At 43.4% G+C, this 16,663-nt stretch overlaps 1 protein-coding gene across 5 annotated transcripts in view; it reads left to right on the top strand.

Annotated features, from left to right (window-relative positions):
- The window catches only part of itprid2 (ITPR interacting domain containing 2), an 83,331-nt gene that overhangs the window by 63,451 nt on the left and 3,217 nt on the right, over positions 1-16,663 (top strand). For all 5 annotated transcript variants that reach the window (XM_072685400.1, XM_072685402.1, XM_072685403.1 and 2 more), the window contains 9 exons: positions 1,880-1,968; positions 3,455-5,089; positions 5,872-5,946; positions 6,474-6,589; positions 9,015-9,159; positions 9,620-9,685; positions 10,444-10,887; positions 14,792-14,921; positions 16,234-16,663. The exon at positions 16,234-16,663 is cut by the window's right edge and continues 3,217 nt beyond it. In XM_072685400.1, coding sequence (XP_072541501.1) covers positions 1,880-1,968; positions 3,455-5,089; positions 5,872-5,946; positions 6,474-6,589; positions 9,015-9,159; positions 9,620-9,685; positions 10,444-10,887; positions 14,792-14,899 — 2,678 coding nt within the window. In that variant the 3' untranslated portion in view covers positions 14,900-14,921; positions 16,234-16,663. The remainder of the gene's footprint in view (positions 1-1,879; positions 1,969-3,454; positions 5,090-5,871; positions 5,947-6,473; positions 6,590-9,014; positions 9,160-9,619; positions 9,686-10,443; positions 10,888-14,791; positions 14,922-16,233) is intronic.

The raw sequence follows: 16,663 nt of genomic DNA, 5'->3' as shown, positions 1-16,663 counted from the left end.
TTCTCTACAGGGACTAGACAAGCTGTGAGTGTGTGTGCACATGCATTTGCACAGCTGTGTCAACAACAGAGGGGTATAAAGCCCAGTGGAGCTGTGTTCTCTGGAATGATGGTGGTGCTCCATCCAATATCCTGACCTCACTAACACTTGTTGCTAAATTCTGTCAAATTCCCAAATCCCAAATTTCCTGGACAGGAGAGACCGTACTCCAACAAGAGCAGGACACACTCTTGTCAATACCCTTGATTTAGGAAGAGACAGTGAATAAAGCAGGTGTCCCAATACTTTTGTCAACAGGAAAATTGCTTTGAGCTGTTTATCACAGGTTCCTTATTTGAATTGCTAGCATTTATTTATTTGCGGGGGTCGTCAGCCTAATCGCCCACCCGTACACCCCATTTTCCCATCTGCAAGAACTTCTCACAAGATCTCCAGAGGTTCTGTGGCCCATGAGTGAACCTCCAGAGAGCAAACGTTACACAATGTTTTCCCTCTTCTAATAGTTTAAAATGGTCTTTTCCAAAAACAACTGAAGCACAAGCTTCACATTAGCCGACTCCGTTGACGATGGTGATTGGATTAATCTGATCTGATGTTTTGAAGAACATCTGCTGCTAAAAATGAAGCGACCTCCTAATCAGATCAGAGTGACTCGTCCCAAAACTGACCAGAAAGAGTTACATGAGTTACTCTCTCCACGACCAAAAGTCTTCACCCTCATTCCTCAGGTAGAAGCGAGTGGAGATACGAGGGTTTAACAGACTTCTATAGAAGCAGAAGTATCAACTGAAGCTTTTTACTCCAGTAAAAGTGTAAAAGTACTGGTTTCAGAATGACTTCAAGTAGAAAAGTAAAATTAATGGAAGGAAAACAAAGACCGAAAGCTTAGGCCGCGCCACAGGGGTCTATAGTGCACTACCCCCCCCCTCCCCAAAACCCCATTTCTCTAAAAGCCATAATGAGGAGAATGATCTATTAAAATGTTGATGTTAAAAATGTTGGGCTGCACTAGGCTCCTGTTTCAGCTGCAGATCTGCCCATTGAAAATGAAGCATTTCAGTAATATCAGCTCTATTAAAGGAGCGTCTCTGTGCTCTACTAAGCATCAACATGAGCTTCATGGAGGAAAATATGAGGAGTCGTTGTCTAGAAGTTCTGTAAAGCTGCAGAAAGTCAGACTTCAGAGGCGTGTGATCAATAAGCTTTATTGGAATGTAAATGTGGGGCTCAGTCGGGACGTTTCACTGCAGCTCTCTTGAGTCTCTGCCACGGACACAGTCTTCATACTAGACTACAGACGTCTGCTGTGAGCTCGCTGGAGAGGGACGGGACGTGTGCAGGTGTGATGATCTCTTATAAACCAATAGGGAGTCAGAATGGAGTCTGTTTATACTTCTCATCCAACCAGGATCAGACTCTCACTTTCTGGATGGAGAGATTTATCTGGAGGGTTTTTATTGATGACGAGCCGGAATGAAAACAAAGGGAAATGAAATAGGAGAAACGAGGCTGTTTTTAAAATGTAAGGAGGAGAAAGTTCAGATAATTGGGGGAAAATGTGAGAAGTAATAAATAAATAATTACTCCAGTAAAGTTTAGAGAACCAGCATTTCTACTGTAGGAAGATAAGGAAGTATTTGTACTTCATTACCACCTAAGGAAGAGCTTCATGAGGGCTGAATGTGCTTCAGCTGTGGATAGTTGCTGCCCTCTAGTGGTGAATTCCATGCAGCTCACTGCAGATGGGTCTAAGGGCTGAAGGGTTTTGATGCGAAATAATGAATAAAAGTGTCCCCAATAAACAATATGCAAATGACGTCATGCGGGCATGTCCTGTTTCTGTGGATTTCAACATAACAGGGTTTCTCTTTACTTCCAGAGAACTTCTTAAGAACGGCTAGTCAGCAGTCCGACAGCAGCGGCTTCGCAGAAGACCCCTCGACAGACGGTTCAGCTAATTACCTGAAGGTAGGTGTCTCTGGGAGGACGGTACTGGGTGTTTTGCCACCTTTTTTATGTCACAGTGATAGAAATGCACTAGTACACCCAACCAACCTCGTGGAATACTGTAGCAGCTGCCTAAAATGTCTTTGCAGTCACTGTGTAACAGTGAAGAACTCACCTAGCAAGCAACATTGTATAAACTATAAGGGATACCATAAGAACCACCTAGCAGCACCATAGTAACCACATGGGATATCATAAAAACTAGCTAGCAGCAGCCTAGCAGGCCATTCTGTGTTTCCTTCAGAAAAATGTTATCAATGATGATGAAGATGATGATGATTGCTAATAATGATGATTATATTATTATTGTAGTTATTAATAATAGTAATGATGAGTATATTGTTATTGTAGGTATTAATAATAATAATAGTAATAGTAATAATGATTATATTGTTATTATAGTTATTAATAACAATGATGATATTGTTATTGTAGGTATTAATAATAATAATAATAATAATAATAGTAATAATGATTATATTGTTATTATAGTTATTAATAATAATAATTGTGATTATATTGTTATTGTAGGTATTATTAATAATAACAATGGTTATATTGTTATTATAGTTATTAATAATAATAATGATGATTATATTGTTATTGTAGGTATTAATAATAATAATAATAATAATAATAATAATAATAATAATAATGGTTATATTGTTATTATAGTTATTAATAATAACAATGATGATTGTATTGTTATTGTAGGTATTATTAATAATAATAATGGTTATATTGTTATTATAGTTATTAATAATAATAATTATGATTATATGGTTATTGTAGGTATTAATAATAATAATGGTGATGATGATATTGTTATTATAGTTAATAATAATTATAATAATAATAATGATTATATTGTTGTAGTTAATAATAATGATGATGATTGCTAATAATGATGAGTATATTATTCTTGCTGTTTTTAATAATAATTATGATTATATTGTTATAGTAGTTATTAATAATAATGATGATGGTTATATTGTTATTGTATTTATTAATAATAATAATGATGATGATGATTGCTAATAATGACGATTATATTGTATTATTATTTTAGTTTTAATAATGATTATTATGATGATCACCTCATTATCATCATAATTATTATTGTTAATGGTGATGCTGATTAATATTATTATTGTTGTTAGTTATAATGGTTATCATTATTGTTATTTCTTAATCATTTTTATTTATTATTATTTCTTTAGAGTAAATTATAATTAAAGTAAAGCAAAGAAAATACTCGGATATTAATATAGATGTTTGCTAAGAGAAAAGCCAATATTACAATAAACATAATGTTCTAATAGTATTTGATTATAATGAACTAAATAAACAGTTCAGTTCAGTTGAATATCTCTGCTTGTGTCGGTAAGTGACGAGTGAGCCCTTGTTGGTTATTCTTGTGATTGCGACTCTCTCATTCCTGTGTCAGGTCCAGGAGAGCTCGGACAGCTGCGACAGCGAGACTACAGTGACCTCTCATGCAGGAGGAGTCAGCACACCTGTGGCTTTGGACCACCCCGCTTTTGAGAAGCTTCAGGGTGAGGAGGACCTGCCGGCGCAGTCCAGGAGAGGGCGGGTTGGCTTGCCTGGAGTGGCAGAGGACGCTCCTAAATACGTGGCCCATCAAGTCCTGAAACGTCAGGTCATGCAGGAGACTGACAGCAGCGCTGCCGAGTCTGACCTTCTGAACCCATCCGATATACTTGAAAGTTCTGTAGTGGAGACGGGCTCCAGCGCCGAGTCTGGATCCACTGTGACAGTAGACTCAGAAGATCTAGAATCCAGTGTAGAGACCTCTCCAGAAGGTGCATTTGATTCTACCACCAAGAGTGCTTCATTACCGCCGACCGTCGAGCCAGTAGTGGACTCCTCACAAAAACAAGGTCCTGAGTCCAGAAGGGGCAGAGATCAGAACCTGAGCAGCTCGGAAAAGGTTCGGAATGCCCTGCTTCGGGCTCAGCAGAGGTCATCTTCGCTGTGTGATGATGGAGTAAGCCGGGCTGGGATCCGGAAAAAGGACCTGCTCAGGGATCCAGACGACTGGACTAGGAACCCACTCAGAAGGTCAAGCTCCCTTCCAAACTCCTTGCTTGGCCCGACCCGGGTCGTTTCCTCAGTACGAATCCAACTGGGTCAAGGTTCGGTCCGACATTGCACCCCACCCTCCTACAGCTACAAATATGAAGAGGAACGGGAGAGGGAGGAGGTGGATTCCATCGCAGAGGAAGACGAGTATCCGGAAGAACCCCAGTCAAGATGCAGGTCCACTCTGCTTATCAAGCAAACCTCCACCGATAGGGAATCGTTCGGACTTCCCGGAGCGCCCCCGTACCCGCTGAACGTGCCCCAGCACCTGACCCGGTCAGCCAGCTCGCTCTACAGCGCCCCCGCTGACTGGCCTTTGCGACGTCTAGCGGAAGGCCCCACTTGGAGCACCAACAGTGTCCCAGATCTGACCCACACTGCAATGCCACATATGCCGTCTCCACAACAAAGCCACCATCACTTGCCCCATTACGGAAGGGGCGCTAGCTCCCCATACCCCCCCAACAAAGCTGGAAACTACCCCAGTCACGGTCCTGCACGGAGCTCCGTCAACAGCCCACACACTCACCCATACACCCCATATACCCATCTGCAAGACCCATCGTACCCTCACTCGCTACACACACCACCACATGGTGCCCCTTTCCCCCAGCCTAATATGCCTTACATCCACGCACACAACGCCCCCTATGGTCCATCAGCGCCAATGCATTCCGCCTACAACCACCACCACCCTCCTCCTCTGAGCGCCCCCTATGGTTCCACATTCAACATGCAGGGGAGTCCGTACCACCCTTACGGGCCTCTCTCTCACTCACATAGCGACCCCCACAGCCTGGTCTACAATGACGCCCCTTACCACCCACATACGCCCTACCAGTATAACAGCCCGTTCACTCCTCCACCTGCCCACTTCCCCTGCGACGCCCCGACCCCTCCTCCTGCGATGGGCAGCACGGAAATGCAGCTGCGCAGAGTTCTGCACGAAATCAGAGGCACCGTACAGAGTCTCGGCCAGGTGAGCTGCATTTACGCTGCACAGACCTGTTTCTATAGGTCCAAAAGTTTGTGGACACCTGCTCCTCTAGTGTTTGTTCTGAAATCTAGGGTCTTAATGTGGTACAGTAACCGCCTCTATTCTTCTGGGAAGGCTTTATACTTGATACTGAAACATTGCTGTGAGGATTTGATTGCATTCGACCCTAATAAAAGCATCAGTGAGGTCAAGTACTACTACTTTCATCTAAAAAGGTATTGGATGGAGCTCAATCTCGCCAGAGATGCAGGTCCTCGGCTCAACAGCCCAATGCTAGGGGCCTTTTACCCCTATAACTGATGCTTGGCATTGGGCAGTATGACCTCAGGCTCATATGCAGCTTCTCCAGAGTGTCTCATTCTATTGGTCAAAGCTTTTCTATGAACATTATACAAACTGTGGAACTCAACAACTCAACACCTGTGTTGCAATGGTAGAGCAAAGGTCTGGGCCTTGAAGCAGCTGGATTTACTCATTAGAAGAGGTGTCTGGACACTTTTGGACACTTTCTTATGGCATATTTGTTAGCATATAGTACGTGTCAGAACCCTCTCATTCATTCTGTGCAGGGTTTCACTTTTGATGACCTATAATAGCTGTTGTACCGCTGCTGTTATTTCTGCCCAAGTTCCTTGTTTCCTGGTCGTCTCGCCCTAAAAGCAAATAGCCATGCTGACTCAGCGTATCTCTGTGCAGAGTTCAGACTTGTTCTGCTCGAGTGTGACTGCTAACTGAAATACACTTGTTTGCGATTGTGTTGGCAGAGCCCTCCAGTGCAGCGGGACGGCACACCCTTGGGAACACCGAGTCCACACCAACCTATCCAACCACTATATGAGGTAAAGAATGGTTGACGCAACCAGTTTTACATTCCCTCCCACTTCAGGCTGGCCTTTTTTTCAGGCTCTGTCAGTTATGTACTTTTGTGTACTTCTGGACTCCATCAACACTATATGTCCAAATATTTGTGGACACCCCTACTTTAAGTTGCACCTATTGCTGACACAGTTTGTGCAGTCCCTGTGGGGAAGTACTGCCAATAGAATAGGATTAATGCCAGGCGTGGGCTAGTAGAGGGTTATAAAGCCCCCCAGCATTGAGCTGTGGGGCAGTGAAAGAGCTGTGTTCTCTGGAATGATGATGATGGTGGTGGTAGTGGTGCTCCATTTCAGTACGTTTGGGATGAGGTGGGATGATGATCATCTAACATCCTGACCTCAGTAATGCTCTTGTCACTGAATACAATCAGAGGCTACAAGAGAGGGGTTTCTAATAAAGTGGCCAGCAGGTATATCCCATAACTCACTTTTCACAAGTATCTCCCTCTCTCTCATTGTGCTTATCCTCTCTCTCTCTCTTGCTGCAGGAGCTTCAAATGCGACGCAGGAGTCTGAATGTGTTCAGGACTCAGATGATGGACCTGGAGCTGTCGCTGATGAGGCAGCAGTCTATGGTCTACCAGCACTTCAGTTCTGATGAGAGGTGAGGAGAACAGCCCTCAGGCCTGGGGTCAGTGTTAGAGGGTGCAGGTTCAGGATCTTAATCAGCAGTAGGGGTGCTACGACTTGGGTGGCTATATTTGACGACTAGATTAGTTGGCAATAGTTGAATAGTCTGTTAGTTGGTGACGCCATCACGCGTTTTCACGCCAACTAGGAGAGGTTCTGGACCCGCCCTTTAGCAAAAAGAGCCAACCAGCTTGCTGGTTATGGATAAAGTTAGCCCTTCAAAGCCAATCAGCTTGCTGGTTAAGGATGAAGCCCCGCCCTTCAGCAAAAAGTGTCAGGCTGCTTGCGGATAAAGCCATGCCCTTCAGAGCCAATCAGCTTGCTGGTTATGGATGAAGTCACGCCCTTCCGCAAAAAGAGCCAATCAGCTTTCTGGTTAAGGATGAAGCCCCTTAAATTTAAGTTTTAGCTTAAATTTTTTTAAGTTTGGGAAAACTGATCCTGCTACTGAACCGCTACTTTGCACATCCTTGGTTTTTAAAATGATTTTTTTTAAATTTTATATTTAAAATTGTATTGATCTTTAATTTTAGCGGGAAAGTTCATTAAAACAGTATTTTATTTTTGAAGTTCTTGTCTTCATTGTTATATAGCAAATAACTGAACCTCAAGCTAAATTTAAAAGCTGATAGCTTCGTAAGAGTTCACTGGTATTTGAGCGATTCGCTTTAGTAACCAATAGATCAGCAGATTTAATCGGTTGGTAGAAGCTCTATGGCTCTCTTTTGAACAGTTCTTGTGAAAACCTTTTGAAGTCTAGACTTCCTATTGTCATTTTGATATGCTGGTTAAATATGATGACATAATAATAATAATAATAATAATAAATGGCAGACGTAGGGAATCAAGTCTAGTTACAGTTATTATGAGTTCACCACTACTGGCTTGCAGGTATCAGCCATGATGACCAGACTGAGGCCTATTCTCTCCTATACAATAGAATAGAGCTGCTACAGGCTAACACTGCTCTGATGTTAGAGGGAGGCCATGGACAAACTACTAAGCTACCTCTGTGAGCTCCATGTGGTCCCTGAGCTCCACCTGTTGGCCATTTCACTACCTCACTACTGTGATCACATGAAGCAAAGCTGCTTTATCTAGCAAACTAACCTTTTCCTACTAGTAAACATGGTTTTAATAAAATTGTATGAGTTGACTGTCTGTAAAATGTAAAATTCTAAAATCTGGAATGAGCCGGCTGTTCATGCCAGCTGTTCATGCTGCAGTGTTTAATACAGGATATGTTTTTAACATTGCAGTGTTGGATACAGTGCAGTGGAGTGTCTTGGCTCCATCACTGGTTCATGCAATGTTTTTTTGTTCAAAGCTGTTTTAAAGAAGGGAGATCCACTTTTGGCTTTTATGGACTTACGTTCCCAAAACAGCCATAAATCATCATTTTTTATTTTCATGGCCTTTTTCCTAGCTCTCAGCTTTGGCTGGTCTGTGCTTTTTAAGGTTGATATATGAAAACGAACCCTGGCTGGGCCTAACTGGCTGCCCTGTCTTGTGTAATTAAATTGATATACACAATATGGACAAAAGTATTGGGACACCTGCTGCTTGTTGTTTTTTTTTCTTCTGAAATCAAGGGTATGAATCAAGCTAATCCTGCCTTTGTTGGACTAACTGGCTCTACTGTCCAGGAATGAAGGCTTTCTACTCGATTTTGAAGGATCACTGCTGTGAGAATTTGATTGCATGCAGCGCAAAGAGCGTTAGTTAGGTCATCTCCTCCCAACTCATCCCAAAAGTACTGGATGGAGCTCAACCATCCATCATTCCAGAGAACGCAGCTCTTCCACTGCTCCACAGCTTAATGCTGGGGGGAGGGGGTGTTGTACCCCATATAGTGTGGGATTTGGGATTGAACAGATAACACATTATGAACAGATACAAATACAGACACCAGTAGGGGGCGCTCTGTTCCTTTTCTTTTCACTGTGTAGGTCTCCAGTGAGTCCTATTCTATTGGTAGTACCTCTCTAAAGAGACTAGACAAGCTGTGTGTGTGTGTGTGTGTGTGTGTGTGTGTGTGTGTGTGTGTGTGTGTGTGTGTGTGTGCTTCCAGCAATGGATGCAACTTAAAGTAGCTGAATGCATTCATTAGAAGGGGTGTCCACAAATATTTGGACATTTTAGTACATACAATTAAAGCCTGAAACAGATAATCCATAATGGATAACACTCTATGTTGCTACATCATGGTCATAATCATAATATAATTAATCTATAGTTAATCATAATAATCTAGAAATAATCAATAATAATGATCAGTTTGATTATATGTGTTTTTGAGTGTGTTTGGAGAGAGATTTCTATTTTCATGGCTCTCGGCCACGCCTGTCAATCTGTATGTGTGTTTGTTTATGCCTTGTTTTTGTTTGTTTGTGGGTCAGGAGGGAGGCGGAGCAGCTGCTGAGGCTGCGAGCTGCGGTCAGGCAAGAGCTGCAGGAGCTGGAGCTTCAGCTGGAGGATCGACTCCTGACCCTCAATGACCAGCTACGCTCATCCCAGCACAGCAGGATCTGCCGCCATCCGCTGGTTAGTACTAGAAATGGCAACATCTCAGTCATTCCCACTCCGGGCCGGAGCACTGCTGCTGTTACTGCACTATGGAGGTTTGGTGGTGGAGCTGCAGGAGGAGAACCTCTCTCCAGAACTGCTGCTGTGTAACTCTGCAGAACCCATAGAGTCATATTAGTGTAAAATCCTGTAGTGTTACTCTACCACCTCTACAGCCCACATGCTGCTCCACCTTCAGATCAAGCTTCTGGAGCTTCTTCTTCTGAGGGGGCGCTCAAAGCATGATTTGTATTTACTGCAGTGGAGTAAAAGTGAATTACACTTGTCGACTGTAGGGGGAGCCCAAGAGCAGAAAAAACTATTGAACTGATGAGGATGTGACATGTGATGAAGGCAAAGCACTGAAGGTCATTTTCTAGTCTTCATTTCACTGAATAAGACGTGTGTGTATGTGTGTGTGTGTGTGTGTGTCCTGCAGGGCATGTCGAGAGGTCACAGCATGGACAGTCTGTCCAGTTCTTCTGCCCTCAGGGCCATGGAGCCGGTGAGTGAGTTGTCAGCACACACACACACACACACTCACTCACTCACTCACTCACTCACTCACTCACTCAGACATTGCCATATTGCCCTCTCACAGGTAGCACCTGTACCTCTTGGGGCAGCCTTATGTTATGTTAAAATTAAAGGTTGCTAAAAATGGACAAAAGTATTGGGACACCTGCTCATTTATTGATCTTCTAAAATCAGGGGTATTAAAAACTTAATCCTGGTTTTGTTGGAATAACTGTCTCTAACAAAAGAAGTCCAGGGAAGAAGGCTTTCTTCTAGATTTTGGGGGAGCATTGCTGTGAGGATTTGATTGCATTCAGTGACAAGAGCGTTAGTGAGGTCAGGGCGTTGGATGATGATCACCACCCCACCTCATCAACCCCAACACTCATTCCAAAAGTATTGGATGGAGCTTCACTATCATTCCAGAGAACACAGTTCCCTCTCCACAGCTCAGTGCTGGGGGGCTTTATACCCCTCTACTAGCCCATGCCTGGCATTAGGCAGCATGGAGCCAATAGGTTGATGATGCTTATCTGCTCCAGAGAGTCCTATTCTATTGGCAGTACTTTATACAGTGTGCAAGCCTTTGTACATCTTTGCCAGCAATGGGTGGGGATGGACTAATGGATAGATGGGTGGGAACAAAAACAATCTTATTAGCAATCCATGCAGTTCTCTGAAGTGTGTGTGTGTGTGTGTGTGTGTGTGTGTGCGTGCGTGCGTGTGTGTGTGTGTGTGCCTTCACAGGTAACAGATCTGTTGCGGGAGCAGTTGTATCTGCAGTCTGAGCTGGGTTATGATGGCTCCCTGAGTGCAGCTGGGACCCCCCTCTCAGGCCGCTCGTCCAGAGCGGAGAGTCCATCCAGGTCCACCAGGAACTCTGACCACTACAGCCCATCCCCTCAGAGAGGAGGTCTGTACCGCTCCACCGTCAGCATCACCCCCACTGTCCCTCCACGGCCTGGGGTGGAGCTCAGTCAGCCCACACCAGCAGAGAGCCAGAAGCCGACCATGACCTCTAACCTGACCCCTAATCCATCTGAGATCAGAAGTCCAAGAGAGGCTTTTAGTGCCTCCACTGAAGAGGAGCAAGAAAGCACAGCAAGTGAAGAGGCTCATTGTCTGGAGGAGAGAGGAGGAGGAGGAGGAGGAGGAGGAGGAAACGCTCACTTGCAGCAGTTCATCCAGGAGGTGAGGTCTTACACACAGTCTGAACACAAACCACCAGAAGTATGGACAGAAGTATTGGGACACCCTGCTCATTCATAGTTAAAATCAAGGCTATTAAAACGAGCTAACTGTCTCGACTGTCCAGGGAAGAAGGCTTTCCACTAGATTTTGAAGGAGCATTGCTGTGAGGATTTGATTGATTGCATTCAGCGACAAGAGCATTAGTGAGGTCAGGTTTGTGGACACCCCTTCTAATTAATGCATTCAGCTACTTTAAGTTGCACCCATTGCTGATGCATATGCAAATGTGTGCACACACACACACACACACACACACACACACACAAACACAGCTTGTCTGGCCACCTTTTGGCACCATGCTGCCTAATGCCAGGCGTGGGCTAGTAGAGAGGTATAAAGCCTCCCAGGATTGAGCTGTGGAGCAGTGGAAGAACTTTGTTCTCTGGAATGATGGATGATTGTGCTCCATCCAGTACTTTTTAGGATGAGTTGGAGATGATGGGGTGGTGGGGTGGTGGTCATCATCATCCAGTCCTGACCTCACTAACGCTCTTGTCTCTGAATGCCATCAAATCTGCACAGCAATGCTCTAATATTTTCAAAATCTACTAGAAAGTCTTCTTCTCTGGACAGTAGAGACAGTGACTCCAACAAAAGCTGGACCAGCTCTTTTTAATAGCCTTGATTTCAGAAGAAACTGTGAATGAGCAGGTGTCCCAATACTTTTGTCCATATGGTGCATTTCCAGAACACTTTTCCCAACAGATAGACAGATAGTTTTACTGGCTGCCTATAAACCTCACAGTAGTCCTGATAAATGTGCTACACGTCTGCAAAAAAACAAAGACTTTTGCGATGGTTCTGTGAGCCTACTTGCGACAGTACCACCTCCGGGATTAACCCGAATCCCCCCGAAGCCCAGGCTGCGTACCGCTTGCTGAGTGATGGGTCTGGAATAAATGAATGCTGCTCTCCCAGACGGTGGTACCGGTGTTCTTCATGTCCTTTGAGATGATGACGATGATGATGATGTCCTGTACAGCAGTACTCAGTGTTTCCCTGCCTCAGTTTAACTGTTCTGAACAGAGGTTTACTGTGCTCTCGGCGCCAGCTTGGAAAGGTCCTCGCTCTCTGCTGACGGACGAGGTGTCATGGTAACGCTTGACTGATGAGCTTGTGAAATATCGCTGGTTTAGGAGCTTGGCTGCTGTTTCAGAACAGCGTCAGAGCAGATCTGGAACGGAGCAGTTCTTTAGCCCATGAAAGCTGACGGATGTCGAAACCTGTGAGGTCATTTAATGTAATGGTTTGGCAGGGCTGTGAGAGAGAGTATGTGTGTGTGTGTGTGTGCGTCATGAGTGAAATTCCTCATTCTGTGTGTGTGTGTGTGTTTGTCTATAAATCAATAATAGGTTTATATATTTTACATCTGTTCAGTTCAGGCCTGTACCAGTAGCATAATCCTTATAATAAACACAGTAAAAGGGTAAAGCTTCGCCTTCGTCCTACGAAAGAACGTAAAAGTTGACATTGGGCGATATGACCGTTTATTCGGTATTTAGGGTTTGCACGCTGGAACACGCCCCCTTGTGTCGGACTGAGTGACGCAAGTAAAATGACCAAACTGGGACTGAGCGGGCCTGACACAAGTGACTATCTGCTCGAGTTAAAGGCAGCTGGACTCGACAGCGATCCATCCACATGACCAAAAACCCAACAGTCCATGGACAGCGATGTGTAGCCAGGAAGGTCTAACAGCTAACTGAGGCTCAAATCACACCTGTTTAGAGGATAAAGCCTCATATCTGAGAGCACAGAGCCGAGTGAACGGTCTTAGTAGTGTTTTCAGCCTCATTCAGTAGACTGGCTCATCCAGGTTTGCTTGCTTTCCCTCTTACTTGAACTCAGCATGTCACTAAACTCACAACTACAGTGGGCTTGTTTTTTTCCCACCTGTTTTCAGAGCTTTATCTCTACTCAGTGAGCTCCCAGACCTTTCAGTAGCTGGATATCAGTGGTTTCTGTGAACTGCAGCAGTTCATTAGCTTCTCTACTCTTTAGCAGTCTGTAGAAGGAGAGCTCTGGACTCCTGCTGGATCTGTTCATTGCACAGCAGCTCTTTCCCATTTTTGTATTTTAGCAGAATTCACACCGAACACGAACGCTGCCACCCAGTGGGCGTGGCTGCAGTGACTCCCGGCACCTGTGACGTCACTTGCATATATTTATATATATATGTGTGTGTGTGTGTGTGTGTATATATATATATATATATATATATATATACTTAGCATATATAGCATATATACTTGCTCTATCCCACTGAAAATCCCCACGTCCTACTGCCCAGAGTGAAATTTAGCACTGCAGGCTAGCACAGGCGCTCCTGAAGGACCTGCGGCCTCACTTCTGCTGGCGAACTCCCGATTAAGGAGGAGAGGCAGAGTCTGTGAGACAGGTCAGCTACAGTCCTGCAGTAAATTGTAGCTGACAAAACACTGAGCTTTCACTCTCTCTCTCTCTATACACACACACACACACACAAGCTGTGTCTGACACCCGGCCCTGTCCTGCCCTATATAGAGCACTGTAATAGGGAACAGAATACCACGACGCAGTGAACAGTTTCGGACACGTCATTATGTGAGCAGAGTGCATTGCATTGAAGGTTGCCAGATTGCTACAGTTAGGGCTAGTTATCGCTAAATCACGATATTTAAAGACATGTATCACGATACATGATATTTATCATGATACGTGTGATCACAGACTAAATACTACTGAAGACTACTGTTCAGATCCTCTCCTGTACTGAATACACTGATTTTCTACTCCACATCTGCTGCTCTTCATCTAATGAACCCTTCAGTCTAATTACACTGTTAGTAATGCAACCTGCAGCTGATCAGTGTTTATTAGGCACTTACAATAACTTGATATGCTTAGAATATAAGAATATTGAATATTATCTCGATAGCAATAAAAATGAATATCGTTGTATTGCCCAGCTCTAGCTACAGTGTTTTTTTTGTTTTCAGCCAAATGTGCATCAAAATGCAAAGTCCAGCTTTTTTAGTAGCAGTAAACCGATGATAAACTGCTGATTTCTTAAAAATGTACAGATCAATTATAAATTAAGGACATTTCAATAATTTTATTTTAAAGGTTTATTCATGTTTGTATGACTATTGTTTTTAACAGATTTATATTTTGCAATATTTTTAAGGTATGTGTTTGATGTTTGTTTTTTTAATGACTGGACATGTGAGCCTATACACTACACAGATTAAACCTGCAGCAGTGAAAGCAGTATGACTACACAGGTTAACCAGTACATGCAGGACCCGAATCTCCCCAGAAACCTTCGGGCTCATCAAAGTCTTGATGCTTCAAGAGTAAGACTTGTGTTTGCTGCCCAGTCTGGCAACACTGGGCCGTAAAGAGTCTGGACGTCGCTTTGGGTTTTCAGTGTACAGTGTTTGTACAGTATAGATGTATTGTACTGCTGTCTGCGGCATTTAGCTGACGCTCTTATCCAGAGCGACTTACAAGGTGACTCGTATTACAGAGGTGGGCCAGTGTAGTGTTAGGAGTCTTGCCCAAGGACTCTTATTGGTGTAGCGCAGCATAGTCACCCAGACCGGGACTCGAACCCCAATCTTCCTAGTTGTGTTGTAGCTCACGGGCAGGTAGCGGTGTTATCCGCTGCGCCACACCAAGGGAGCGTTACTGTGCTATTGTGTGTGTTTTATAGGCTGGGTTTTTCACAGATACTCTGGATCTCCTGTTCCTGCAGCTGAAGCAGTATATTGTCCTTCTCAGAAGTCCTAATGCCTTTCTCCATCATAAACCCGTTGCATGCCGAGGTTGTTGTGCTGATTGCTGACTTGTTCTCTCTTTGCAGATAAAGCAGAGTCTCGCTGAGGAGATCAGACAGGAGATCGTCAATGAGCTTCTGGCCGCAGTGTCGCCACGGCGATCTCCCATATCGGCGCGAGAGCCGCCAGCGTGACCGTGGTGGTCGAGAGGAGAGGGTGAGTTTTACGCCGGTGTTACACCTGATAACTTAAGACCTGAGTCTATTAGTACTGTCCAGTAGGAGAAGAGCTGAGGGACCTATTCCTAGTTCCTATTGGACAGACGGTTCCAGTTGGCGAAGTGGGAAATCCTGCTTTATGGATTAGATAGATTCAGTGATCTACGAGTATGTATTTTATAGATTATTTTATTTAGATATTTTTCAGAGTGTTTATCTATAGATGTATCCACATTTACATTATTAAGTATGGATTTAGCACATTTTTTAATAAAAGCCGGGCTTATTTTTTACATTTCCTATTTATGTCTACCCTTCTTATATTCTAGATTTGTTTTATTATTATTTTATTAATTCATAATTGCTTTTTGGATGCAACTAGGACCATGAGATCTCAATTTAAATGCATCTGTTTTATAGATTATATTATTCATATATATTAGTGTTTATCTATAGATGTATTCACATTTGCATTTAAACATTTATAACTATGGATTTAGTACATTTTTTAAATAAAATCAGGGCTTAATTTTTTTAATTCCTTTTTATTTCTACCCTTCTTATATTCTAGATTATTATTATTATTATTATTATTGTTTAATTTATTTATATATATATATATATATAATATGAATTTATTAATAATAATTCATAATTGCTCTTTGGGTACAACTAGGACCTTGAGATCTCAGTTTCGTTCCACCCCAGGTAGCACATGTAATGCAAAAGACAATAAAGTCTCCTTGAATCCTGTCTTGATCGTGCCCCATATAAACAGCTCAGTGTTAAATATATATAATGTTCAGAATCAGAAATACTTAATTGATCCCAAGAGGGAAATTTCAGAATTAAATTAAAATTAAAATATACTTTTTAAAGTAAAAACTATATAAAATAACGAGAAAACTGCCTAGAAATCTTCCAGTATGTTAATATCAGTTACAGTGCAGCTAAATAATGAATAGGACCTATATAGGCTCAGGGCGTGACTCTGTATAGCAGCTGTAAAGCATCAAGAATTTAATTATTATAATAAAAAGACTGTGTTCCAGCGAACTGAGGCTCACATCACACTGGATTAGCTCATATCTGAGAGCACAGAGTCGAGGGAACGGCCTTAGGAGTGTTTTCCACTGTGTTCAGGCTCTGTTAGTAGACTGGCTCATCCAGGTTTACTTGCTCTGTCTTTCAGTCGAACTCAGTGTCTCCAACTGTGAATCCAACTGAATCTTAGAGCTGCATTATGAGAAGCTACCCTCAGTCCAGACCAGCTCTATGTGTGACTGTGTGTTACTGCTTTCCCTGTCCAGAAGCTGAAGAGGAGCAGAAGGAGGAGGAAGAGGAAGAGGAGGATGAGTGCTGAGAAAGTGAGCACTAGAGTGAACACTGATGAAGCCGTGCACTGAGATCAGCTCAACATCGCCCCCTATGCCCATCACACACTACTGCAGGCAGAACCACCCCTCACCCTTCCTCTTCAAATCTACCCGCACTGTCTGCTCTCTACTGTCTGATCCCACACCACTGCAGCCGGGTCCTACAACCACATCAAGAATTCTCAAAAACGCTCCTCCACCTGCTCCACACCATGAGGGGCAGCAGAGTGCGCTGCCTGCCCAGAGTTTGGGAACACCTATAGTCTCAAAGCGTGCCCTTAACCAGATTTACAAGTCATTTGGTAGCCTAGCGTTGGAAAAAATTCCTTTAGTTTGGCAGTAATTTCGCATATTGACCCTTTAA

The sequence above is a fragment of the Salminus brasiliensis genome, chromosome 8 (genome assembly GCF_030463535.1).
Source record: "Salminus brasiliensis chromosome 8, fSalBra1.hap2, whole genome shotgun sequence".
Classification (NCBI taxonomy): Eukaryota; Metazoa; Chordata; class Actinopteri; order Characiformes; family Bryconidae; genus Salminus; species Salminus brasiliensis.
The sequence above is the reverse complement of the archived record's forward strand: the minus strand, read 5'-3'. Positions and strand labels throughout refer to the sequence as shown.